The 26,891-nt window shown below is 37.0% G+C and overlaps 1 protein-coding gene across 4 annotated transcripts in view; it reads left to right on the forward strand.

Annotated features, from left to right (window-relative positions):
- Positions 1–26,891, forward strand: part of TEX9 (testis expressed 9) — a 73,695-nt gene that overhangs the window by 23,028 nt on the left and 23,776 nt on the right. For 3 of the 4 annotated variants that reach the window (XR_009051386.1, XM_057722424.1, XM_057722423.1), the window contains exons 7-10: positions 202–380; positions 2,998–3,080; positions 3,496–3,669; positions 22,480–22,614. Coding sequence is in view for 3 of the 4 variants with exons in the window: in XM_057722424.1 (XP_057578407.1) it covers positions 202–380; positions 2,998–3,080; positions 3,496–3,669; positions 22,480–22,614 (571 nt within the window). In the remaining variant the exon portion in view is untranslated. The remainder of the gene's footprint in view (positions 1–201; positions 381–2,997; positions 3,081–3,495; positions 3,670–22,479; positions 22,615–26,891) is intronic. The other variant, XM_057722426.1, reaches the window with a different exon arrangement.

Here is a 26,891-nt window from a genome sequence, read left to right on the forward strand (position 1 = left end):
ATCAATAAAGACTGAAAGTTTACTAAGTCTCTTGTAATATTGTCCTTGAAAATATCAATTGTAGATTTCATTATAAATTTAAAATGTTTAATAATTTTGATCTGCTTTTTTATTTGGATAAAAGTCATATTTGGGAGTCATATTTCTTTTTATATTGTATGTATATAATAAATAATGTGCATATATATGGGATTTTTTTAGTGTAAAGTTGAAATACCCTGATGTACAAACTGCCAATGATGTTGCCATTCCAGAGGATTTCTCAGACTTTTCTCTTGCAAAAACAATTTGCAAAATTGAAGGGCAACTGGAGGAAGAAGGCTTACCTGATTATACAGATGATGATATTTTTTGTGGTGTTAGTGAAGACATTGGAACGGGTAGGTTGTTTTTTTGTTTATTTTTATCCTTATATCACAATTACTTAGAAAAAGATATTTGGGAACTACTTTTCTCGTATATAGAAAATGTAGTGATGTCTTGCATTTGTTTGATAGGTGAAATATAATTAGTTTTGAGTCAGTAACTGTTGAAAATGGATGATGGGTAAGTAGGGTTTCACTGAACTCGTCTCACAACTGTTGTATATGTTTGCTATTTTCCATTATAAAAAGTAAAAATAAAAAACTATCTGGGGAGTTCCTTGGTGGTCCAATGGTTAGGATTTGGCACTTTCACTGCTGTGGCCCCGGGTTCAGTCCCAGGTCAGGAAACTGAGATCCCACAAGCCATGCAGTGCAGCTAAGGAAAAGAGAAAAAGAACTATCTGGTATTGGTTTCATTGACCGCTTTTCAGCTAATGTTAAATGCCCCATAGCTTATCATTAAAACATTGAAGTAAATTTTAAAAAACATGTTTCTTTGAATTCCTTTTGTTTAATGTTACTGAATTCTCTTTATTGTGTGTCAAATCAGCACATGTTAAAGGATAACTGAATTATTGATATAACATCAGGTAAAATAATGAATTTTCTAATGAATATTATTTTCTTTCGTATAAATTCATTCTCTGCATACCACTAGAAAAATAATGCTTAGTCTAGATCATCAAAAACATTGTTAGTTACCAGTAGCGCCTCTAAAATTGTTGAATTTATGAGGAGCCACCTATGCTATTGTAAATTAAAAAAGGCAGTCGAGTGTATATGAACATACTTAATGCTAAACTGTAATTAATAGTGGGTTCAGGCAAACTGCTTAGCCTCTCTGTAACAGCAGTTTCTTCACTTGAAAATTTACCATTTTGTATTAGATCATCATGAAGTTTATCCTTAAAAATTCTCTGATTGTGGGAAAATCACAGCAATTTGCATGTATAATGATTATTGTGCTACGTGTTAGTCATAAATGAAAAATCATTTATGTACTTATTACATTTACTGACCTATCCAGGCTTTCTGGGGCTAATTGTTAGGAGCAAAGGTAAGTGAAGCAAAAAGTTACCTTCATGCCTTTGTTAAGATACCTTCAAGGATGCAATGGTCAGATGTGGGCTCTTCCTCAGTTCACAGTCACCCATGCATAGCCTTGTTACAAACGTCCTCCTCCCAAGTATGGGAACCAGCACAGACTACCTTAAATTGCTGCTTTTTTTCTTATTGTTGAATGACCTCGCTGCCACTTTGCATCCCTATCTTCCCTTTTCAGAATCTTTGGCCAAGGTATTTCCTCTTTTAAGGGAGTTTTCACTTATTCCACATGATTGCCTAGAATGGCTGGGTTTTGTGCAGGAGTAGACAATTAAAAAGTAGTTTAGTAGCGCAGACTGCTTTGTAAGACCAAGGTTGGAGTGGAATGGGTGGGTAGGTTAATGCTGTGGGCCAACAGAGACAGAGCGCTCAAATCCTTGATGATACTACTGAGGTTAGAGTTGCAGAGAGAAAGAGATGGGAAAAGTCATGCTCTCGCATTCTTTCTTCCTTCTTTCCCCCTAGAGACCAACTACTTCAGACTACTTGCAAACTGCAAGTTTATCATTTCCTTTCTAACCTCTGCTAACCTCGAGTTACATGAGAGACTAGAAGGAGAGTTCAAGCTGGAGAAATCTAGGTGGGGTTAGAGCCAAACATAGTTCGTTGGCTCCATGTAACACTGGGGATACTTCATAAGAAGAGCTTTGAAACAGGAAGCATGTGTGCAGATTTTTTGTGGTCTGTGGCATTTGTCTTGATGACTTCTCAGAGATTATTCAGAGTGTTTACTGAAGATAAGCTCCGTGAGGGCAAACCTCGTCTTATAATATCCATGTTAGGCCTGGAACATAGTGGAGATGATGTATATATCTTTTTACCAAATGATTGAATGAATTATGAGTGAGTTCTAAGTTCAGTTTTCACTTTATTTACTTTTATAGACCTAAAACCCTCAAAGATTTATTGATGTTATTGAATAAAGAACTTTTGGTAGCAGTGAAATACCAAAGGTAGATCTTAATGAGGGGTTTGTGGGAGAAAGCTTTGGCAATAAAGTTATTAGTGTATTTTTTTTGCTTCTCAGACATATCACTGCATTTTAACTTCTGTGAAATTGGGATGTGTATTACAGTCAGTGGCATTTTATAATTACAGTGGCTGGGATTGAAGTTGAGTTTTGCTAGAGAGGATTTGTGTTTGCTTCTGCCAAACACCTGGGGGCATTACCACTTTAAATTCTGTTTGAGGTGTTTTGAACCACCTGGGTAAGTATGAATTCAGTCTGCAAACTTATGTGAGTACTGGCTTGTGGTTCTGATTCTCAGGAAAGGTTTTTGTTTTTTCTCCCCCCCTTTCTTTACTCAGTTCCAATGTTGAGGTGTGAACAGTTCCTTTCTGTGGGGTGGGTTTTTCATTTACTTCCACATTAGGGGTATGTAGTGTCTTGAGTGTTCCCAAACAGGGATCTCCTGTTAGACTCCCCCTCTTGAGCAGTTTTTCCCTCATAAAATAATAGTCTGTCTTACAATCGATGGCATCTTAGATTCAGTGAAAGACATTAAATATTATTGTTAAATTGACACAGAAGCACAGATCAGATTTCTGAAGGCCAAACTCCGTGTTATGCAGGAGGAATTGGATAATGTTGTATGTGAATGCAATAAAAAGGTACGTTTTTAAAATCTTTCAGAGTAAATGCTGTAATATTCAAAGTCATTTTAGGAGCAGTTTTCAATTTTATTTTAAAAATAGCTGCATTGAGGTATAATTCAGTTAACTTTTAAATTAAAAAATTTAAATACTGAACTTTGTTCTGAGATGTTGAATTTTCACAGAGCTGAAGAATTCTAAATACTTTTTAGCAATTAGAATGCTCTCTATTGGACTTAAAATTATAAGCTGTTAAGTGCAAATAAAACATCTGACTTCCGTTGTGAGGATGAAAATGGAGTGTAAATTTGTTTTTCTTAGTGAAATGTGTATAAATATCTCATCAAAGATCATACGAAGCTTTTATGTTTTCTGCTTTGTTTTGATACCAAATCGTGTGTTTTTCATATAATCTATAATTTCATAACTATAGGAGGATGAAATCCAGGATTTAAAGTCTCAACTGAAAAGTTTTGAAGAAGATTGTATGAGACAGCAGCGAACAATTAATTTGCAACAGTCTCAAACAGAAAAGTATAAAACTCTTTTTGAAGAAGCAAACAAAAAATGTGATGGATTACAGCAACAGTTGTCTGCAGTAGAAAGGGTAATAATTTTGCTATTTTTCCTAATCTAATGCCAAGGATGCATAAAAACATAAAAGTTACATGTTTGCACGGACACCACTTGTCATTGTTTAGTTATTTTGTTAGTGTTTACTAAAAACTCTTCCCCCATCATTAGGAGAGTATTTTTTAACAGCTTCATTGAGATACAATTCACATACATCTCACCCTTTAACGTATACAGTTTGGTGGCTTTAGTGTATTCACAGAGTTGTGCAACCGTCGCCAGTATCAAGTTTGGATATTTTCATCACCCCAGAAGTCAACCCCGCACCCTTTAGCCTCAGTATCTCTTCCCTCTTCCCCCATCTCCTCCAGCCCTAGGCAACTTCTCATTTATTTTCTGTCTTGATAGATTTGCCTATTTTGAAAATTTCTGGATATGTAAAATCATACAGTAATTGATACTTAGTAACCAACATTTTTTGCTTAAAGTATTGTTTTTAGGGTTCATTCACATTGTTCATACCATGTATCAGCACACCATTGCTTTTTATAGAGTAATATTCCTTTTTATAGAGTATACAGATGTAATACATTTTATTTACCTGTTTATCAGTTGATGGACATTTGGGTTGTTTCTACTTTTGAGCTGTTTTGGGTAATGCTGCTATGAACATTCATGTACAAGTTTTGTGTAGATATATGTTTTTGTTTTTCTAGGAGTGGAATTGCTTACATTTTAACCTTTTGAGGAACTGCAGACTGTTTTCCAAACCAGATACATACCATTTTTACATTTCTACCAGCAGTGTATGAGGGTTCCAGTTTCTGCACATCCTACCAACGCATGTTAGATTGGGGGTACCAATCCCCTGTGGATACTGAGAGATGACTGTATGCAGTTCTATTATGAATTTTGACAAATGCATAGTCACATAGCCATCACCACAGTTGAGATCTAGAACACTTTAATCATCCCCCCAAAATGTCTCTGTGAATTTAGTCAAGTCCTCTCCCTCCTCCCAACCTCAAGAAACCACTGATCTGTTTTTGATTCTTATATTTTGGCCTTTTCCAGAATGTCGTATAAATAGAATTACATAGTATCCTCTTGTGTCTGATATTTTCACTTAGCATAATGCATTTGCGATTCATCCATGTTGTAGTCATCCATGTTGTAGTCGGCTCCTTTTCATTGTTGACTGTAACATTGGATATTCCACATTTTGTTTACCTTCTTATCTGGAAAGAAAATTAATTACAGTATCTAATAGTCTAAGCCTGTGCTGTCGAAAATGGTAGCCACAGTGTGGTTACCATTTTCCAAATTTTGACATGCTGTGTGTGTGTAAATTAACACCAAAGTTCAAAGATTAAATACAAAAAAAGATGTAAAATCTTTTGATATTAATATTTTAATAAGGGTCACATGTTGAAATGATAATATTTTGGATATACTGGGTTAAGTGAAATGTAGTAATAAAATTAATTTTATGTATTTTTCCTTAAAGTGGCTACTAGAAAATTTTAAATTATATATATAGTTTGTACTGTGTTTCTATTGCTCTAAGTAATAAAGGCAAGCGGTCTGAAAAAAAACAAGCTGTTATATCTGGGAAACAACTTTTAATTTGTCACTTTACCATTTGTCATCATGCATCCAAGCTGTGGTCATGTCAGTTCTCTAGTCCATATAACTTGCCTGCATCTTTGATTCTTTTCTTGTTCTTGGCCCTCATACCCAATCCTGTGTTTTCTTTCTTAATGTTTTTCATGTGTCTCTTCTTTTCAATTCCCATTGCCATTTCTTGGTTTGAGCTATTATCTTATTTCTAAATCCTTCTCACTAGTTATTTTATGTCCTTTCTGTTTTTCTTACCCATGGTATACTGTACTCTGTCAAAAGATTAATATTCTCAAAGGACCACATTGATTATAACTCTACTTTTATGCGGGCAGAAAAGGAGCTAACATTTTTGGAGTGTATCTGCCAGGTAAAACACATTTTGCGAAAGGGAAACTGAGTCTGAGAGGATAAGCAGATTGCCTAAGGTCAAACAGGAATGGCAGAGCAAGATTCAAACTGTGTTTATCTGACTCTACAAATCATGTAGATTCTTTCTCCAGCTCCCCAAAATTAAATGTACTTAAACACACAGCTGTTCTAAAATCTGTTGTTTAGAGTTAAATATTTGAAACTTTTAGTTCACAGTGAATGTACTAAGGCATTATGATACGTTGGCTAAGCGGAAGATTGTTATGAAAACTTGCATTGGCTCTGAACTTCTCAGCTTGAATTCTTATCTACCTACCAACCAGAGGCATAACATAACTCCCCTGAATTATGTGAAACTCAAGATTGACTCTTTCTTTACTAATTCCATTCATTTTTTATATCTCTGGAACAAGTCTCAGTGTAAAGTTCACAGAAGTGCAAAATAGAGCTTAAGTAGCTGCTTCTGTAAATCTGCAAAAACCAACTATTAAAACATTGTTATGTATACTAACTTATTTTAGCTGCTGATTCTAACAGATGGAGTCATTTTTAAAATATAAAAATAGAAAGCATTTTACTCCAGCTTTGGACTTTATTTTTCTATTACTGATCTCTGTTTACAAATCAACTTTATTGAGGAATAACTTAAATACAACCCAATATACTTGTCTTAATTGTACAATTCATTGAGTTTTAACAAATTGATACATCTTTGTAACCATCACCATGATCAAAATAAAGAAAATTTCTATCACTCCCCCAAATTTCCTTTGTGTCTCTACCCCAGTCTCTAAGCATGGCCCCAGGCAGCCACTGATTTGTATTCTTTTACTACAGATTTATTTTCCTTGTTATAAAATTTCATATAGGTGGAATCCTAAGTATGTACTTTTTTGCAGCTATCTTCTTCAGCATAATGTTGTTGACGTTCATCAGAGTTGTTGCTTGTTTTATGGTTCATTCCCTTGTATTGCTGAGTAGTATTTATTTATGAATTTACCACATTTCATCTGTTCACCAGTTGATGGGAATTTGAGTTGTTTCAAGCTTTGGACTGTAAAAAATAAAGCCACTGTGAATTTTCATGTGCAAGTATTTTGTGTAGATACATGTTTTTGTGTAGACACATTCAATATCATTCATGATATTGATTAAATACCTAAGAGTAGAACTTCTGAGAATTGTGGAAAGTATCTGTACCATTTTTCATTCCCAATAGCAGTGTATATGAGTTCCAGTTACTCCATATCCTCACTAACACTTGGTATTGTCAGTCTTTTTAGTATTAGCCACTCTAGAGGGGTAGAAGTAGTAACTCAGTATATTTTTGTTTCTATTTCCTTGATAACTATCGATCTTGAGCATTTTTTCATATGCTTATTGACTGTTCATATATTTTCTTTTGTTACGTGTATGTTCAAAATTTTTGTCCAGTTTAAAAACATTGGGTTGTAGTAAGAGTTATTTATGTTTCCTTATATAATTTGTTTGCTAGAAAGAATATGTATTGTGAATAGTTTCTCCCAATCTGACTTGGCTTTTAAATTTTAAGTGTCTTTCAAAACACAACAGTTTAAAATTTTGATAAATCCAATACATTAATTTTTTGTGTGGTTTTGTGCTTTTTTCATCCTATTTGAGAAATCTTTGCCCACAAATTTAATTAGTGTATATGAGTCCATTTGGATTTTTCATTATTTTTTGAGTTAGTTTTGGTAATTTATGTTTTTCAAGAAATTTTTCCAACTCTTCTAAGTAGTCAAATTTATTGGCATAAATTTGTCTGTAATATTCATTTATTATATTTTTATTTATATTTTAATGTCTGTGATAATGACCCCTATTTCAGTCTTGGTATTAATAATTTGTGTCTTCTCCGTTCTATTCTTAGTCTAGTTACATACTTATCAATTTCATTCAACTTTTCAATGAGTCAGGATTTGACTTTGTTACTTTTCCTCTACTGTTTGTCAGTTTTCTGTTTTATTGATTTCTAACCTTATCTTTAGCATTTCCTTCATTCTTGTTTGGGCTGAATTTGCTCTTGTTTTTCAGGTTTCTTAGGCAATTTAGATAATTGATTTTCTACTTCTTTTCTCATATAAGCATTTAAAGCTATAAGTTTTTTTCTAAGTGCTTCTTTACCTACATCCCACAAAATTTGATACTGTCTTTTTATTTCCATTAAGTTCAAAGTATTTTCCAATTTCCTTCCTGATATTTCTTGACTATTGAATTACATAGAAGTTTGTGTTGTTTAATTTTATTTTTTATTTTTAAAATATTTATTTGTTTGTGCTGGGTCTTAATTGCGGCATGCAGGATTGGGGATCTTTGTTGCCACATGCAGCTCTTTAGTTGTGGCATGTGGATTCTTAGTTGCAGCATGTGGGATCTAGTTCCCTGACCAGGGTTTGAACCTGGGCCTCCTGCACTGGGAGTGTGGAGCCTTAGCCACTGGACCACCAGGGAAGTCCCTGTGTGTAATTTTAAATATTGAAGATTTTCATGTCTTTCTGTAAATTGATTTTTTTAAATTAATTTATTTAGTGACTGTGTTGGGTCTTTGTTGCTGCACATGGGCTTTCTCTAGTTGCAGCAAGTGGGGGCTACTCTTCATTGTGGTACGTGGGCTCCTCATTGCCATGGCTTCTCTTGTTGTGGAGCATGGGCTGTAAAGCACAGGCTCAGTAGTTGTGGCACAGGGGCTTAGTTGCTCTGAGGCATGTGGGATCTTCCTGGAGCAGGGATCGGACTAATGTCCCCTGCATTGGCAGGCGGATTCTTAACCACTGCACCACCTAGGAAGCCCTGTAAATTGATTTTTAATTTAATTATGTTGTGTGAGAACCTTCTCTGTATGATTTTGTTCTTTGAATATTTTTTCCAACTAGTTTTATGAACCAACATTTGGCCTCTCTTGGTAAATGCTTAATGTGCTCTTGAAAAGAATGTGTATTATGCTTTGTTGAGTAGAGTTTTCTATAAATATCAATCAGGCCAAATTTGTTGATAGTATTTTTCAAGTGTTCTGTATCCTTATTCTATCAATCACTGAGAGAGGGTTGCTTGTGCTGAATTCTCTGACTGAGTTGTGGGTTTGTCTGTTTCTCCTGTCAGTTATATAAGTTTTGGTTTCATGTATTTTCATTCTTTGTTTTGAATATCTACACATTAAAGATTAAAATAGTGTTTTGATTAGTGTCCCTTTATAATGATGAAATACTATTTTTTAAAATCTCTGATAATACTCCTTGTTCCAAAGTCTACTTTGTCTAATGTTAACGTAGTAATTGCAGTTTTATTCTCAGTGTTTGCGTTGTATATCTATTTTTTAAGTTAATTTTTAGTGGAGTATTGTTGATTTACAACATTGTGTTAGTTTATGCTATACAGCAAAGTGAATCAGTTATACATATACATAAATCCATTCTTTTTTAGAGTCTGTTCCCATATAGGTCATTACAAAGTATTGAGTAGGTTTCCCTGTGTTATATAGTAGGTTCTTATTAGTTATCTCTTTTATGTATAGTAGTGTGTATATGTCAATACCAATCTCCCAATTTATCCATCCCGCCCTCTTTCCTCCTTGGTAACCATAACTTTGTTTTCTATGTCTGTGACTCTGTTTCTGTTTTGTAAAGAGATTCATTTGTACTATTTTTTTTAGATTCCATATATGTGATATCATATGATATTTGTCTTTCTCTGTCTGACTTCACTCAGTATGACAATCTCTAGGTCAATCCATGTCACTGAAAATGGCATTATTTCATTTTTTTAAATGGCTGAATAATATTCCATTGTATATATGTACTACATCTTCTTTATCCATTCTTCCTTTTACAGACAATTAGGTTGCTTCCATGTCCTGGCTACTGTAAATAGTGCTGCAGTGATTTTTTATGTATAGTATCATATCATCTTTAAACAGTGACACTTTGACTTCTTTTCCAATTTGGACTCATTTTATTTCTTTTTTTTTCTCTGATTGTCATGACTAGGACTTCCAAAACTATGTTGAATAGAAGTGGCAAGAGTGGACATCCTTATCTTGTTCCTTATCTTGGAGGAAATGCTTTCAGTTTTTTACCATTGAGAATGATGTTTGCATAGGTTTGTCATATATGGCCTTTATTATGTTGAGGTAGGTTCCATCTGTGCCCACTTTCTGGAGAATTTTTATCATGAATGGGTGTTGAATTTTGTCAAAAGCTTTTTTTGCATCTGTTGAGATGATCATATTGTTTTTATTCTTCAGTTTGTTCATGTGTATCACATTGATTGATTTACATATGTTGAAGAATCCTTGCATCCCTGGGATAAATCCCACTTGATCATGGTGTATGATCCTTTTAATGTGTTGTTCGATTTGCTTTGCTAGTATTTTGTTGAGGATTTTTCTGTCTACGTTCATTAGCGATATTGGCCTGTAATTTTCTTTTTTGGTGGTTTCTTTGTCTGGTTTTGGTATCAGGATGATGGTGGTCTCATAGAATGAATTTCGGAGTGTTCCTTCCTCTGCAATTTTTTGGAGGGGCTGCAGAAGGATAGGTGTTAACTCTTCTCTAAATATTTGATAGAATTCACCTGTGAAGCCATCTGCTGGACTTCCGTTTGTTGGAAGATTTTTAATCACAGTTTCAATTTCAGTGCTTGTGATTGGTCTGTTCATATTTTCTATTTCTTCCTGGTTCAGTCTTGGAAGGTTGTACCTTTCTAAGAATTTGTCCATTTCTTCTAGCTTGTCCATTTTATTGGTGTGTATTTGCTTGTAGTAGTCTTTTATGATCCTTTGTATTTCTGTGGTGTCCATTGTAACTCCTCCTTTTTCATTTCTAATTTTAATGATTCCTTTTTTTCTTGATGAGTCTGGCTAAAGGTTTATCAATTTTATCTTCTCAAGAAACCAGCTTTTAATTTCATTGATCTTTGCTATTGGGGTTTTTTTTTTTCCATTTCTGTTTCATTGATTTCTGCTCTGATCTTTATGATTTCTTTCCTTTTACTAACTTTAGGTTTTGTTTGTTCTTCTTTCTCTAGTTGCTTTAAGTGTAAGTTTAGGTTGTTTATTTGAGATTTTTCTTGTTTCCTAAGGTAAGATTGTATTGCTATAAACTTCCCTCTTAGAACTGCTTTTGCTTGTCCTGTAGGTTTTGGATTGTTGTGTTTTCCTTGTCATTTGTCTCTAGGTATTTTCTGATTTCCTTTTCGATTTTTTCAGTGATCCATTGGTTGTTTGGTAACATATTATTTAGCCTCCATGTGTTTGTGCTTTCTACAGATTTTTCCTCTAATTGATTTCTAATATCAAAGCTTTGTGGTTGGAAAAGATGCTTGATATGATTTCAGTTTTCTTAAATTTACCAAGGCTTGATTTGTGACCCACCATGTGCTCTGTCCTGGAGAATGTTCCATGTATACTTGAAAAGAAAGTGTGTTGTGCTCCTTTCGGATGGAATGTCCGATAAATATCAATTAAGTCTATCTGGTCTAATATGTCATTTAAGACTTGTGTTTCCTTATTAATTTTCTGTCTGGATGACCTGTCCATTGGTGTAACTGAGGTGTTAAAGTTCCCCACTATGATTTTGTTACTGTCAATTTCCCCTTTTATGGCTGTTGGCATTAGCCTTATATATTGTGATGCCCCTATGTTGGGTGCATATATATTTACAATTGTTATTCCTCTTCTTGGACTGATCCCTTGATCATTATGTAGTGTCCTTCCTTGTCTCTTGTAAGAGTCTTTAGTTTAAAGTCTATTTTGTCTGATATAAGTATTGTTACTTTAGCTTTCTTTTGATTTCCATTTATATGGAGTGTCTTTTTCCATCCCCTCACTTTCAGTCTGTATGTTTCCCTAGATCTGAACTGGGTCTCTTGTAAACAGCATATATGCAGGTTGTGTTTTTGTATCCATTCAGCTAGTCTGTGTGTTTTGGTTGGAGCATTTAATCCATTTACATTTAAGGTAATTATCTATATGTATGTTCCTATTGCCATTTTCTTAATTGTTGTGGGTTTGTTTTTGTAGGTCTTTTTTCTTCCCTTCCTCCTTTGTTCATTTCTCTTGTGGTTTGATGACCATCTTTAGTGTTGTATTTGGGTTGCTTTTTCTTTTTTGTGTGTGTATCTATTGTAGTTTTTAGGTTTGCTGTTCCCATGAGGTTTTGATATAGCAATCTATATATATACAAGGTCGTTTCAAGTTGCTGGTCTCTCCTCTCCCCTAGAGAAGTTCCTTTAGCATTTATTGTAAAGCTGATTAGGTGGTGCTGAATTCTCTTAGCTTTTGCTTGTATGTAAAGCTTTTGATTTTTCTGTCAGATCTGAATGAGAACCTTGCTGGGTAGAGTATTCTTGGTTGTAGGTTTTTCCCTTTCATTACTTTAAGCATATTGTGCTGCTCACTTCTGACCTGCAGAGTTTCTAATGAAAAATCAGTTGATAATCTTATGGGGTTTCCCTTGTATATTATTTGTTGCTTTTAATGTTTTTTCTTTGTCTTTAATTTTTGTCAGCTTGATTAATATGTGTCTCAGCATGTTCCTCCTTGGGTTCATCCTGTATAAGATTCTCTGCACTTCCAAGAGTTGAATGAGTATTTCCATTCTCATGTTAGGGAATTTTTCTGCTATAATATCTTCAGATATTTTCTCAGGCCTTTTCTCTTTCTCTTCTCCTTCTGGGATTCTATAATGTGAATGTTGGTGTGTTTAATACTGACCCAGAGGTCTTTGATAGTATCCTCATTTCTTTCATTCTTTTTTCTGTGTTCTGTGGCAGTGATTTCCACCACTCTGTCTTCCAGGTAGGTCACTTATTCATTCTTCTTCCTGTTATTCTGCTGTTGATTCCTTCTAGTGTATTTTTGATTTCAGTTATTGTACATTCATCTCTGTTTTTTCTTTAAATTTTCTAGCTCCTTGTTAAACATTTCTTCTATATTCTCGGTCTGTGCCTCCTTTCTTTTTACAATTTTTTTTTTTTTGGCCACATTGGGTCTTCATTGCTGCATGCATGCTTTCTCTAGTTGTGGCAAGCAGGGGCTAGTCTTCATTGCAGTGTGCGGGCTTCTCATTACAGTGGCTTTTCTTGTTGCAGAGCATGCACTCTAGGCACATGGGCTTCAGTAGTTGTGGCCTGTGGTCTCTCGGGCACATGGGCTTCAGTAGCTGTGGTGTGCAGGCTCAGTAGTTGTGGCTTGTGGGCTCCAAAGCACAGGTTTAGTAGTTGTGGCACATGGGCTTAGCTGCTCCACAACATGTTGGATCTTCCTGGACCAGGGATCGAACGTGTGTCCCCTGCATTGGCAGGCAGATTCTTAACCACTGCGCCACCAGGGAAGTTCCTTTCCAAAATTTTGGATCATCCTCACTATCATTACTCTGAATTATTTTTCAGGTAGATTGCCTGTCTCCTCTTTATTTGTTGTTCTTGTGGGTTTTTATCTTGTTCCTTCATTTGCAACATATTTCTCTGTCGTCTCATTTTGTCTGACTTTCTGTGTTTGTGATCTCCTTTCTGCAGGCTGCAGGATCATAGTTCCGCTTGCTTCTGGTGTCTTCCCCCTAGTGGGTGAGGTTGGCCCAGGGCCTTGTGCAAGCTTCCTAGTGGGAGGGACTGGTGCCTGCCCTCTGGTGGATGGAGCTGGGTCTTGTCTCTCTGGTGGGCAGGGCTGTGTCAAGGGGTGTGTTTTGAGATGGCTGTGAGCTCAGTACAACTTTAGGCAGCCTTTCTTCTGATGGGTGGGGCCATGTTCCTATCTTGGTGGTTGTTTGGCTCATGGCTTTCCAACACTGGAGCCTGCAGGTTGTGGGGTAGGGCTGGGTTGTGGTGCTGAAATGTGGACCTCCAGGAGAGCTCACTCTAATCAGTATTCCCTGTGGCTTCTTCTGCCAAGGACTTTGTCCTCACAATGAGCTACAGTTGACCTTTGCCCCTCCGGGAGACCCCTAATTAGGTATAGCCATGTTACTATGGAATCACTGTTTTGTGCTGGATCCCAGTGCACGTGAGACCTTGTATGCACCCTACAAGAGTAGAATCTCTGTTTCACCCAGCCCTGTGGAGCTCCTGCACTCAAGCCCTGCAGACCTTTACGAGTTAATGCTCTGGGGGTTCTTCCACCAGATTCCAGACCCTCAGACTGTGTTGTAGGGCTATTTTTTGTGGAAACGTCCATGTGTAGCCTGTGTGGTTTAATGTTTTTTGGTTTGAGAGCTGTTTTTAGTATGGATGTCTGCCACCTCTTTCCTCAGTGTATACTAGCCATTGTCCCCTTTATAGGAGGTGTGACTGATGTTGTGGTGACCAGAGTCTGCACTGGATATTGAGCAGGGCCTCCCCTTTTCTCTGTGGTTGTCACTGCCTGTCAGAGGTGGGATCTACTCCCTAGTTGTTGGATTAGAGACCCCAGATCTGTTTCTTAGCTGGGTTTCTGGCCTGTGATATGAGGTAGGTGGGACTGGAGCACTCCCATTGGGAGGGAAGCCACTGAATATTCCTCCTCTGAAGCTGTTCACCTGTGGGTATGCTCTGTTGTGTCACCTTTTACCTATTGTGCAAGCTCTCATATTACACTGTTGTTGGCATTGCTCTCGGCCCCATCTTAACTGTGGGTATGCCGGCGGTTTACCCTGGTGTCTCTCAGATGTTGTTTTCACCAGGCTACCAGTCAGAATCCACTGAAGTCCCAGGATTGCAGTAATCATGGATCTAGATCCTCAATCTCTGGCCTGGCCCAACCCTCATGCGTATGTGCCCACAAAGTCTACAGCTGCTAAAGCTGTACCCTTCTTGGCTGTGGAAGCACTCGTTGTCTGTTCTTTAGCCACTGAGTTTACAAAGTCGGTCACAGGGATGTCAATTTGTGGTTTGCTCAGCTGCGAGGAGAGATTTCAGTTTTTCTTCTTTAGTTGCGTAGCCCCTGGGGCTCCGCTGTGGTTTCGGCCCCACCTCTCCATGTGGGCCACCCACAGGGGTCTGCTCGCAAGCCATCCGCAGAACACGTGAGTCTGCCCCAGTGAGGAGGGGCATGGAGGCAGTGGTGGCCAGGATCAGTGGAGCACTGGTGGGGACGGGGCCTGCAGGGGAGCTGGCGGATGTGGGCTGGAGAGGGCTGGCCCCAGTGGGGGCCGTTCCTAGTGTGTGGGGAGGCAGGGGCTGGCACATGGGGAGAGAGGCTGCAAATGCCGTGCCCCTTGCGTGTCACTCAGCAATGGCTCTTCACTTCTGTGGTGGTCTGGGTTTCCTCCACAGACATTCCTGGTTGTGGATTTCCTCACTCCCATCCCCTCAGGCAGTCTCCTTGCAGGCAACAGCACTCCTCTCCCCATTTGCTCTTAAAGCTCCACATTCCAGCACCCAACCCTCATCCACACTGGCAGACACATGCCTCAGGCAGGGCATGCGGGGCCGTGGCATGGATCCTTTGTGTAGGTCTCATTCTGTCCTGACTGCCACAGACCGGTTACCGCGCTCTCCTCCAATAGACCCCAAGGCTCCCCTTCTGTCCCATCTGATCTCCTTGCCAGTGAGGGGACTTCCCTGGATGCAGGAAGCTCTCCTTTCCTTTAGTACCCCACCCCCCACCACTGAGGGGCGCGGGTCCTGTCCCACTTTCTCTCCTCTTCCTTTTCCCTTCTTTCATCCTGCCTGGTTATGGGGAGATCTTTCTTGTCCTTTTAGATGTCTGAGGTCTTCTGCTAGTATTCAGCTGGTGCTCTGTGAGAATTGTTCCATTTGTAAATATACTCTTCACGCATTTGAGGGGATAGATGAATCCCATGTCCCCTAATCCTCCATCATCTTGATTCTCTTTTGTCATCTTTTTACTTTTAATCTGTCTCTAAACTGAAAATGGATTTGTTATAGAAACATATCATTGGTTTTTGCATCTGTATCCACTCTGACAGTCTTTGTCTCTTATTGTAATGTTTAGTCCGTTTACATTAATGCCGTTTTTGGTGTTTGGATTTAAACCTACCATCTTCCTATTTGTTTTCTATTTTTCTCAACTGTTGTTACTTTTTCCTCCTTTGAATTGAATATTTTTTAGTATTCTGTTTTTTTCTCCACTATTAGCTATATCTAGTCTTAGATTTAAGGTTTACAATATTTAACATATCACAGTCTACCTTCAAATCATGTTATATTATTTCATGTATGATATAACACTCTCACAGTATACTCCATCTGATTCTTTTGTGGTCATACATTTATTTTTTTATTTTTATTTTTTTTATAAATTTATTTTTTATTGTCTGCATTGGGTCTTCATTGTTGCATACGGCTTTCTCTAGTTGGAGGGAGTGGGGGCTACTCTTCATTTTGGTGCACAGGTTCCTCATTGTGGTGGCTTCTTTTTGCGGAGCATGGGCTCTAGGTGCATGGGCTTCAGTAGCTGCGGCACATGAGCTCAATAGTTGTGGCTCACGGGCTCTAGAGTGTAGGCTTAATAGTTGTGGTGCGTGGGTTTAGTTGCTTTGTGGCATGTGGGATCTTCCTAGAGCAGGGATTGAACCCATGTCCGGTGCATTGGCAGGTGGATTCTTAACCACTGTGCCTCCTAGGAAGTCCCGGTCAGGTCATACATTTATTTTTAAATGTCATACATCACACAATATTTTTTTCTTTATGCAGTTATATTTTAACGAGAAGAAGATATTTGTCATTTCTTGTATTCTTCATTCTTTAGATCTGTTTATCCATACTTCTGCTTGAAATAACTACCCTTTCAATTTTTGTGGTACCAGTTTGTTAGTCACTAATTCTCTATGTTTGTTTCTCTGAAAAAGACTATTTTCCTTACTTAAAAAAAATTTTGTTTTGAAATGATTATTGATTCACATGAAGTTGCAAAAATAGTACAGAGAGCTCCTGTGTACTCTTCACTCAGTTTCCCTCAGTGGTAACATCTAACATAATTACAGTATAGTATTAAAACCAGGAAACTGACATTGGTACAATCCACAGACATTATCCAGATTTCACCAGTTTTATATACACTCGTGTGTTTTTGAGCCCTTTAATTTTTGAAGGGTATTTTTCACTAGGTATAGAATTACCAATTTACTGGGTTTTTTTGTTTTCTTTTGTTACTATAAAGATGTTCTTCGTTTATCTTCTGTGTTGTATAGTTTCTCACTGAAAGTGCACAGTAATTCTTTTCTTTCTACTTTTGTATGTAATGTGTCTTTTTTCACTGCTTTTAAGACCTTCTCTTTGTTAGTGGTTCTTAGCAATTCCATAATGTGCTTTCTCAGTTTTGTGTGGGGAATGTGTTTATTCTGCTTGAAGTTTGTTGAGCTTTTTGAATCTGTGGGTTTATGATTTTTATCAAATTTGGAAAATTTTGGTCATTATATCTTCAAATATTTTTCCTGTACTCCCTACCTCCCTCCCTCACCTGAGAGTCCAATTATACTTCTGTTAGAGACTACTTGATATTTTTCACATCGATAATATCAGTGATATTAGGCTACTGATGAGCTGTTTTTAGCCTTTTTTTCTTATGTTCTTTATTTGGGTAGATTCTATTGCTATGTCTTCAGTAGGTTACTGAACTTTTCTTTGTAGTGTCTAGTATGCCCCTGTTCTTAAGCAGAGAGATGTTCATTTTGATATTATTCATCTAGAGACGTTCCATTTGATTCTCCTTTATATTTTTGACTTATTTTCTCATTATATTAATGTTTTACTTTAATCACTTATGTATAATTAAAATAGCTGTTTTGAGAGCCTTGTTCACTGTACTCATTATATTTCTCATTCATGGGTTTGTTTCTGTTGACTGACTTTTTTTCTCCTGGATAACTGTCACATTTTCCTGCTTCTTGGCTTGGCTAGTGATTTTTTTACCAGATGCTAGACACTGTGAATGTTATATTGTTGAGCATTTCTGTTTAGTGTACTTTTTGAAGACAGTGTTGGATTTTGACAGGTAGTTATTTGCCAGTTTAATCCCTTTGAGGCCTGTTTTTAATTTTGCTAGTGTGTTTAGAGCAGCCTTCAGGATTAGTTCAGCTCTACCCTTTAAGGATTCCCCTAAAGAGACCTTTCACAGTCTCCACTGAATGCCCCAGATGATCCCTGAGGACTGTCCCTTCTGGCTGGTGAGAGCTCAGATGTCTTCCTGCCCTGTGTGAACTATGGGAATTATTCTGTTTGCAGCTCCCTATTTGTTCTTTGTCTGGCTTTGTTGGGTTTTCATGTATCTAGGTGTGGCCTAGTAGACTCAAGGGATTGCCTATGAAGATTCGTGAAGCTCTCTCCTAGTGTAGTTCCTCCTTACTTGAACCTTCACACACATTCCCAGCTGCCTGTCTCCTGCAGCTCTGATCTGCTTCCTCAATTCAATGGACCTCTGGGCTCTGTCTGTATTTTCTCTTCCCGGTAGCCACAGTGTGGATATTGCCCCCCAGCAGAATGCTGGGGTGCCTGTAGCACTCATTTGTCTCCTTTTTCTCAGGAATCACAACTCTGCTATTTTCCAGTATCTCTAAACAGTTATTTAACATATCTTAATCATTTTTTCTAGTTGTTTACAGTGCATTTTTATGTTAGGTGTTTATTATTTCTTCATGGCCGGAAGACTTAATCTCTCAGTTTTGTTTTGTTTTTTGATTAAGTTAAAGTTATTGGTGCACTCCACAAGTTTCTCTGACCATGGCTTTGTCATATTAACACGCTTATTAACGTGAATAACTCACCTTTTAAAAAAAAAGTCTGCTGTCTTGTTATCTTGATCCAGGTAAAATTGATCTCTGTGTCATTTTCTAAAACTGCTTTGTTCTTTTCTGCTTTCATAGTAAAAATGCCTCAAAAGCACTTTTCTCACCTTCTTCATTTCCTTATCTTGCTAAGAAAGCTTTTTTTTTCATTTTTGCTTACATGTATCCTGCAAAATCATGATATGAATGGTATCTTTGTTTAATATTGTATATCTATCATATACATTTAATAGTTGTGTATTCTCATTTTTATATATTTTATTACATAGCTCTACCCCTTCTCCCATGAGCTTTATTTCCTTCTTCTCCAGCTTAGGTTTCATGGTACACAACTTAATTATCATTGAATGTATTCTTAATTTCCCTGCCAGTGTAGTGTGTGGCAGAACCCAACCTAACTTCCCCCGTACTGCTTGCCTATTCGTGAGCAGTGAATTATGGCTGGGCAAAAATACACAGTCAAGTGGATTGGTCCTACTTGAACTTTATTTACCAATATCAAGTGTGAGCTATTTTCCTCTCCTACTTTCTGAGAAGTTAGTCCCTTCTCCCACTTTCAGAGGTGATTATTAAACAGGTGATCTTTTCTCCGCATGTTTCCAATACCTCTTCCAATGTTACCATTCTCAATTCATAGCTTCCCCCTATTTTACTAAGAAAACAGTAGATTTTACTGTCAACCTCTTGGCCTCTATACCCATCTACTCTTCTTTCCCCTTCATTGTGATGTATTATTACCTCTTCTCTCTAAAGCTGATCACTTCACTGTGCACTGAATCCCATACAGTCTCTCTTACTCAAGGACTTTGCTCCTATGATTATCCTGTCTTCCTTTCTCTTGCAAAAATCAAATTTACTCTATTTATGAAATTATTTGCATTAGTATACAAACATGCCATAGGATCTCCAGTATATATTTTTTAAAACCTCCATATATCTCATATCTACCTCTGGTCCTGTATCATTACTCCCCTGTATAGCAAAACTTCTTGAAATACTTGTCTATACTCAATTTCTCTGCTCCTCATTTGCCATTCTCTTGAAACCACAACAGTCAGGCTTCCATCTCTACTCTGCCTCTGAAACCATTCTTACAAGGTCACTAGTAATCCACATTGCCAGTTCTAGTCAATTTTTATTCCTCATAGTAATTTATATCTCAGCAACATTTGCCATAGTTGATTTCTTATTCCTTGAAAAACTTGATTTGGCTTTTGGAGCATCACACTCGTAATTTTCTTTCTTGTTTTCCCTGACATTTCCATGTTGGACTAGCCAAGGCTCAGTCCTTGCTTTTTTTCTTTGTCTACATCCAATTCTGAGATGCACTCATTGATTTCCGTGGCTTTATGTCCATATGTTGATCAATGCCACATTTCTACTTCTTGCTCAGATCTTTCTTTGAGCTCCAGAATCTCCCTCCCTCTCTCTCTCTCTTTCTTTCTTTCACTGCACTGCACGGTTTGAGGAATCTTAGTTCCCCAAATAGGGATCAAACCCTGGCCCCCTGGCAGTGGAAGTGCAGAGTCCTAACCACTGGACCGCCTGGGAATCCCCTACTCTGTCCTCTAACCCTTTCTTTTTCTTCATAGCCCTTTTCACTATTAGGTATTACATATGAGTGTGTATGTATGTAGAGTGTGTATGTATGTATGTGTTTATCATCTGTCTCTTCCTCTAGAGTGCAGGCTTTATGAGAGGAGAACTGGTTAATTATCATGTCCCCATCATGTAGAAGACTACCTGGCAATGTAGTAAGTGCTCAATAAATGTGCTGAATAAGTAAAACCTGTTAGGCATAGATATTATTACTCCCAATTTCAGATGTAGAAACTGAATCTACCACAGCTGGCAGGTTTTTTGATTCCAAGTTTATTGCTTTTTGAACCTCAGCCACTTATTTCTAGAACCTTATCTGATTGTTTATTTGTCCTCATCTGATTGTTCCTCATCTGAAATACTGTGGCTGTTTGTGTTACTCTTTAAGCGTTTACTACGTTTGTCTTGAACTGTGGTTACTGATGCATACCTTTCTTGCACTATCCCAGTACCTTATGAATGCTTTAAAAATTGTGGGAGAATCACAAATTTATTTCTTCTTAGATCTCTTAGTATTTGAGTTTTAAACTTAGACTTGATTTTATTTAAGCTATCCAGCTTTTTCTTTTACAACTAATGTGAAATTCAGCATGAGATTTTTCATAAAAATTTTCTCTAGCACCCTGTAAACTTCTTAACTTCTGGGGTAATAATAGATTTGCTTTAGGAGAGAGCTTTCATCCTAAAAATACTCAATAATAATATTGGTATCTTGTCTGAACTTTGTAAAAAGTACTTAAGTATGATTCAAAACAGAAGTATTTTCAAGTTTTTGATAAGATTATCCCTTTCTTTAGTGGATTTTCTCATATAGGAAGAGTTTATTTCTTAACTTTACTATTCTTCTGACTATCCTTTTTCTTTTTTTTTCCCAAGAAGTGGGGCAGTATTGATTCAGCAGTAGGGGAACATCATATGGTAAAGAAAGGTTTTCATTTTTCTACGAAGTAGGTTACAGAGTCACTAGCGAGAAAGAGAAGGGCAAAGATTCATTTCCATGTTCTTATGAGAAGAGGCTGAAATGAGGCAGCAAGAATTGTGGCCTTGGTAGCTAATAAGAGTCTCTGCCTTTTCCATGTGAACAGTGAGAGAAATCAGGCTGCTTTTAGTGTAGCTACCACCCACAAAGCTGTGAAGAAGGCTGGTGAGAGCAGATGGTATCTAGACACAGTTTGATTTGTTTAGAAACCTGCATAAAGAGCAGCATGTGTTTTGTTTTGTTTTGTTTTCCCTTTAATTACTCAGAGCCAGGGAGATCAGTTTTCAAATAAAACATAGTGATACAGCCCAGAAAAAAAATTATAAAAGAAGAAAACAGACAACTATATTATTAACTGCATCATTTCAATTCCATGATATTTATTGAGTGTCTGTTTTGTAGAATGCTCTGTACCAGACATTGTAGGGCATGCAAAGAAGAGTGAGTTAAGTATTACAAAATAAATTCAGTTCAGTTAACATGTCATTAGTGCCTTTTATATGCTGCTGAAGTGCTTGGAATATAGAAATTAAGGGCGTTTACAGTATAGCTGGGGAAATGAGTAAATGGATAGTGTCTTCCACACAACCAGGTTCTATGATATATGTATATCAAGGTGCTATAGCATCTCCGAAGAAAAGGTGCTTAAGCCAACCTGGGAAGATAGTGAGGGAAGGCTTCTGGGAGGAGGTAAAGCAGCAGTGTAGAGCCCTGAGTCTTAAAGGATGAATAGGTGTTAGACAGGTAAAAATGGGGGGTAGGGAGAGATCAGGGCGGAAGGAAGAGCGTGAGCAAAGGTTTGGAGACAGGAAACATCATGGCTGTTTGGGAGAAGTCCGAGCAAGTGCTGCTCAAACAGCTGAAGGTAACATTTGTGGGAGGATATGAGATTATGGTGGCAGATTGTGATGGAGTTTAGAGTTTATCCGGCATGTTCATGTCTCTTCCTATGTGGCCTATAGACTTTGCAACAGCAGCTCTTAGAGTATTTGCAGAAATGCAGGTCCAAACCCACACCAAGATGTGGGAAATATCCATAAAATCTGTTGTTTTTGCTCAGAATTGGAATTTTCCTATATGGCTAATGTACAATAGAATGCTCTGTATTTAACAAAATATTTTTTTAAATGATATATTTTATCAGGTTTACACAAACAGTATTTATGAGAGAATTTATGTCTTACCTTGGTGTTTTGGGAGGTTCCCAAGAGAAGAACTATGGTTATGAAAAGTCAAAGTAAATGTAGAATACATGTATACTGCATCTTGGGGTCAATAAAAAGGCAGAAAATTCCAAACAAAAAACAGTTTTAAAGCCTAATTTGTGACTGCATCTTTAAGGATATACTTTCCTAAAACCAATTCAGAGTGAGGATTCTCTGAGACCTCTATCACTCAGTGTTCAGTCTCTGGCCATGTGTGTGTGTACATGTGTATAATTTAGGGGAAAGCAAGGAATATAGAAATGGAAAATGTTGGAGAATAATAGAGGGGACTTATGTTCATAAATGTTCTATGTATCTCTCTTACTGTACAGGAATTAGAAAATAAAAGAAGACGGCAAAAACAGGCTGCCACGAGTCAAAATGCCATGGAAGTTCGCTTGAATAGAGCTCTAGAAGAAGCAGAAAAGTACAAACTGGAGTTGAGTAAACTAAGGCAAAATAATAAGGTATAGAAAAACTGAATAGTTTTGGTAGTGACCACCTTTGGTAACTTTCTCTTTTATGCAAGACTCAAAAGTAATAGTTTTTAAATTATAATTCTTGATGTCATGGTAAACGTAGTTTTGATTTGCATTTATCTAATAATTAGTGATGTTGAGCATCTTTTCATGTGCTTTTTAGCCATCTGTATGTCTTCTTTGGAGAAATGTCTGCTTAGATCTTCCACCCATTTTTTGATTGGGTTGTTTGGTTTTTTGATATTGAGTTACATGAGCTATTTGTGTATTTTGGAGATTAATCTCTGTTGGCTGCTTCAGTTGCAAATATTTTCTCCCATACTGAGGGTTATCATTTCATTTTGTTTATGGTTTCCTTTACTGTGCAAAACCTTTTAAGTTTCATTAGATCCCATTTATTTATTTTTGTTTTTATTTTCATTGCTCTAGGAGGTGGATTAAAAAAGATCTTGGTGCGATTTATGTCAGAGCATGTTCTGCCTATGTTTTCCTCTAAGAGTTTTATAGTATCTGCCTTACATTTAGGTCCTTAATCCATTTTGGGGTTTTGTGCATGGTGTTACAGAATGTTCTAATTTCATTCTTTTACATGTACCTGTCCAGTTTACCCAGCACCACTTATTGAAGAGACTGACTTTACTCCATTGTATATTCTTGCCTCCTTTGTTATAGATTAGGTGACCATAGGTGCATAGGTTTATCTCTGGACTCTGTATCTTGTTTCATTGATCTGTATTCCTGTTTTTGTGCCAGTACCATACTATTTTGATTACTGTGGCTTTGTAGTATGTCTGAAGTCAGGGAGCCTGATTCCTCAGGTCTGCTTTTCTTTCTCAAGATGGCTTTGGCTATTTTTGGTCTTTTGTGTTTCCATACAAATTGTAAAATTTTTTGTTCTAATTCTGTGAAAAATGCCATTGGTAACTTAATAGGGATTGCCTTGAATCTGTAGATTACTTTGGGTAGTATAGTCATTTTGACAATATTGATTCTTCCAATCCAAGAACCTGGTATATCTGTCCATCTGTTTGTGTCATCTTTTATTTTTTTCCTCAGCATCTTATAGTTTTTGGAGTACAAGTCTTTTGTCTTCTTGGGTAGGTTTACCCCTAGGTATTTTATTCTTTATGATACCATGGTAAATGGGATTGTTACCTTGATTTCTCTTTCTGATCTTTCATTGTTATTGTATAGGAATGCAAGAGATTTCTGTGTATTAATTTTGTATCCTGCAACTTTACTGAATTCATTGATGAGCTCTAGTAGCTTTCTGGTGGTATCTTTAGGATTTTCTATGTATAGTATTATGTTGTCTGCAAACTCTGACAGTTTTACTGCTTCTTTTCCAGTTTGGATTCCATTTCTTTCTCTTCTCTGGTTGCATGGCTAGGACTTCCAAAACTGTGTTGAATAATAGTGGTGAGAGTGAACATCCTTGTCTTGTTCATGATCTTAGAGGAAATGCTTTCAGTTCTTCACCATTGAGAATAATGTTTATGTGGGCTTGCCATGTAACATATAGCCTTTATTATGTTGAGGTAGGTTCCCTCTCTGCTCACTTCCTGGGGAGTTTTTATCATAAATGGGTGTTGAATTTTGACAAAAGCTTTTTTTGCTTCTATTGAGATGATCATATGGTTTTTATTCTTCAAATTTTTAAAATATTTATTTGGCTGTGCTGGGTCTTAGTTGCGGCACATGGGATCTTTGTTGCCACTTGCTGGATCTTTGTTGCGGCATGTGGGTTCTTCACTGCAGCATGTGAGATCTCTAGTTGAGCATGTGGGATATTTAGTTGCGGCATGCTGGATCTTTTAGTTGCAGCCTGCAGGCTATTAGCTGTGGCATGTGGGATCTAGTTTCCTGCCAGGGATCAAACCCAGGCCTCCTGCATTGGGAACATAGAATCTCAACCACTGGACCACCAAGGAAGTCCCTATTCTTCAGTTTGTTGATGTGATGTATGACATCGATTGATTTGCAGATATTGAAAAATCCTTGCATCCCTGGGATAAATCCCACCTGCTCATGGTGTATGATCCTTTTAATGTGTTGTTGGACTTGGTTTGCTAGTATTTGGTTGAGGATTTTTGCATCTATGTTCATCAGTGATATTGGCCTGTAATTTTTTTGTGACATCTTTGTCTGGTTTTGGTATTAGGGTGATGGTGGCCTCATAGAATGAGTTTGAGAGTGTTCCTTCCTCTGCAGTTTTTTGGAAGTGTTTCAGAAGGATAGGTGTTAACTCTTCTCTAAATGTTTGATAGAATTTGCCTATGAAGCCATCTGGCCCTGGACTTTTGTTTGTTTGAAGTTTTTGAATCACAGTTTCAATTATAGTACTTGTGGATTGGTCTGTTCTTGCATTGGCCCAAAGGTTGGTTTGAGTTTTTCCATAAAATGTTACCCAAAAACCCAAATGAACTTTTTGGCCAATCTGATATTTTCTATTTCTCCCTGGTTCAGTCTTGGAAGTTTGTACCTTTCTAAGAGTTTGTCCATTTCTTCTAGGTTGTCCATTTTATTGATGTATAGTTGCTTGTAGTAGTCTTTTATGATCCTTTGTATTTCTGTGGTGTTCATTGTAACTTCTCCTTTTTCATTTCTAATTTTATTGATTTGAGCCCCCTCCCTTTTTTTTCTTGATGAGTCTGCCTAAAGGTTTATCTTTTGTTTATCTTCTCAAGAAACCAGCTTTTAGTTTCATTGATCTTTGCTATTGTTTTCTTTGTCTCTATTTCATTTATTTCTGCTCTGATGTTTATGATTTATTTCCTTCTATTGACTTTGAGTTTTGTTTGTTCTTCTTTCTCTAGTTGCTTTAGGTATAAGGTTAGGCTCTTTGAGATTGTTTCTTGAGGTAAAATTGTATTGCTATAAACTTCCCTCTGAGAACTTCTTTTGCTGCATCACATAGGTTTTGGATTGTTGTGTTTTCCTTGTCATTTGTCTATAGGTATTTTTTGACTTCCTCTTTGATTTCTTCAGTGATCCATTTATTATTTTGTAGCATATTGTTCAGCTTCCATGTTTGTGTTTTTTACAGTTTTTTCCCCCCTGTAATTGATTTCTAATCTCATGGTGTTGTGGTTGGAAAAGATGCTTGATATGATTTTAGTTTTCTTAAATTTACCAAGGCTTGATTTATGATCCAAGATGTGATCTATCCTGGAGAATGTTCTGGGTGCACTTGAGAAGAAAGGGTATTCTGCTGCTTTCAGAAAGAATGTCCGATAAATATCAATTAAGTCTATCTGGTCTAATGTGTCATTTAAGACTTGTGTTTCTTTGTTAATTTTCTGTCTGGATGATCTGTCCATTGATGTAAGTGAGGTGTTAAAGTTCCCCACTCTGATTTTGTTACTGTTGATTTCCTCTTTTATGGCTGTTAGCATTTGCCTTATATACTGTGGTGCATCTATGTTGAATGCATGTGTATTCACAATTGTTATATCTTCTGCTTGGATTGATCCCTCAATCATTATGTAGTGTCCTTCCTTGTCTCTTCTAACAGTCTTTATTTTAAAGTCTATTTTGTCTAACATGAGTGTTGCTACTTCAGCTTTCTTTTGATTTCCATTTGCATGGAGTATCTTTTTCCATCCCCTCACTTTCAGTCTGTAAGTGGCCCTAGGTCTGAAGTGGGTCTCTTGTAGACAGCATATATATGGGTCTTATTTTTGTATCCATTCAGCCAGTCTGTGTGTTTTGGTTGGAGCATTTAGTCAATTTACATTTATTTTATTTTATTTATTTATTTATTTATTTATTTATTTATTTATTTATTTATTGACTTTGTGTGGGCTTTCTTTAGTTGCGGCAAGCAGGAGCTAGTCTTTGTTGCAGTGTGCAGGCTTCTCATTGTGGTGGCTTCTCTTGTGCAGAACATGGGCTCTAGGCATGCAAGCTTCAATAGTTGTGGCACGTGGGCTCAATTGTTGTGGCTCACAGGCTCTAGAGCACAGGCTCAGTATTTATGGCACACAGGCTTAGTTGCTCTGTGGCATGTGGGATCTTCCTGGACCAGGGATTGAATTCATGTTTCCTGCACTAGCAGGCAGATTCTTAACCACTGCAGCACCAGGGAAGTCCCTTAATCCATTTACATTTAAAGTAATTACCAATGTGTATGTTCCTGTTGCCATTTTCTTAATTGTTGTGGGTTTGTTTTTGTAGGTCTTTTTTCTTCCTTTTTTGTTCTTTTCTCTTGTGGTTTGATGACCATCTTTAGTGTTGTGTTTGGGTTGCTTTTTATTTTTTGTTTG

Source organism: Hippopotamus amphibius, chromosome 2, assembly GCF_030028045.1.
Source record: "Hippopotamus amphibius kiboko isolate mHipAmp2 chromosome 2, mHipAmp2.hap2, whole genome shotgun sequence".
Classification (NCBI taxonomy): Eukaryota; Metazoa; Chordata; class Mammalia; order Artiodactyla; family Hippopotamidae; genus Hippopotamus; species Hippopotamus amphibius.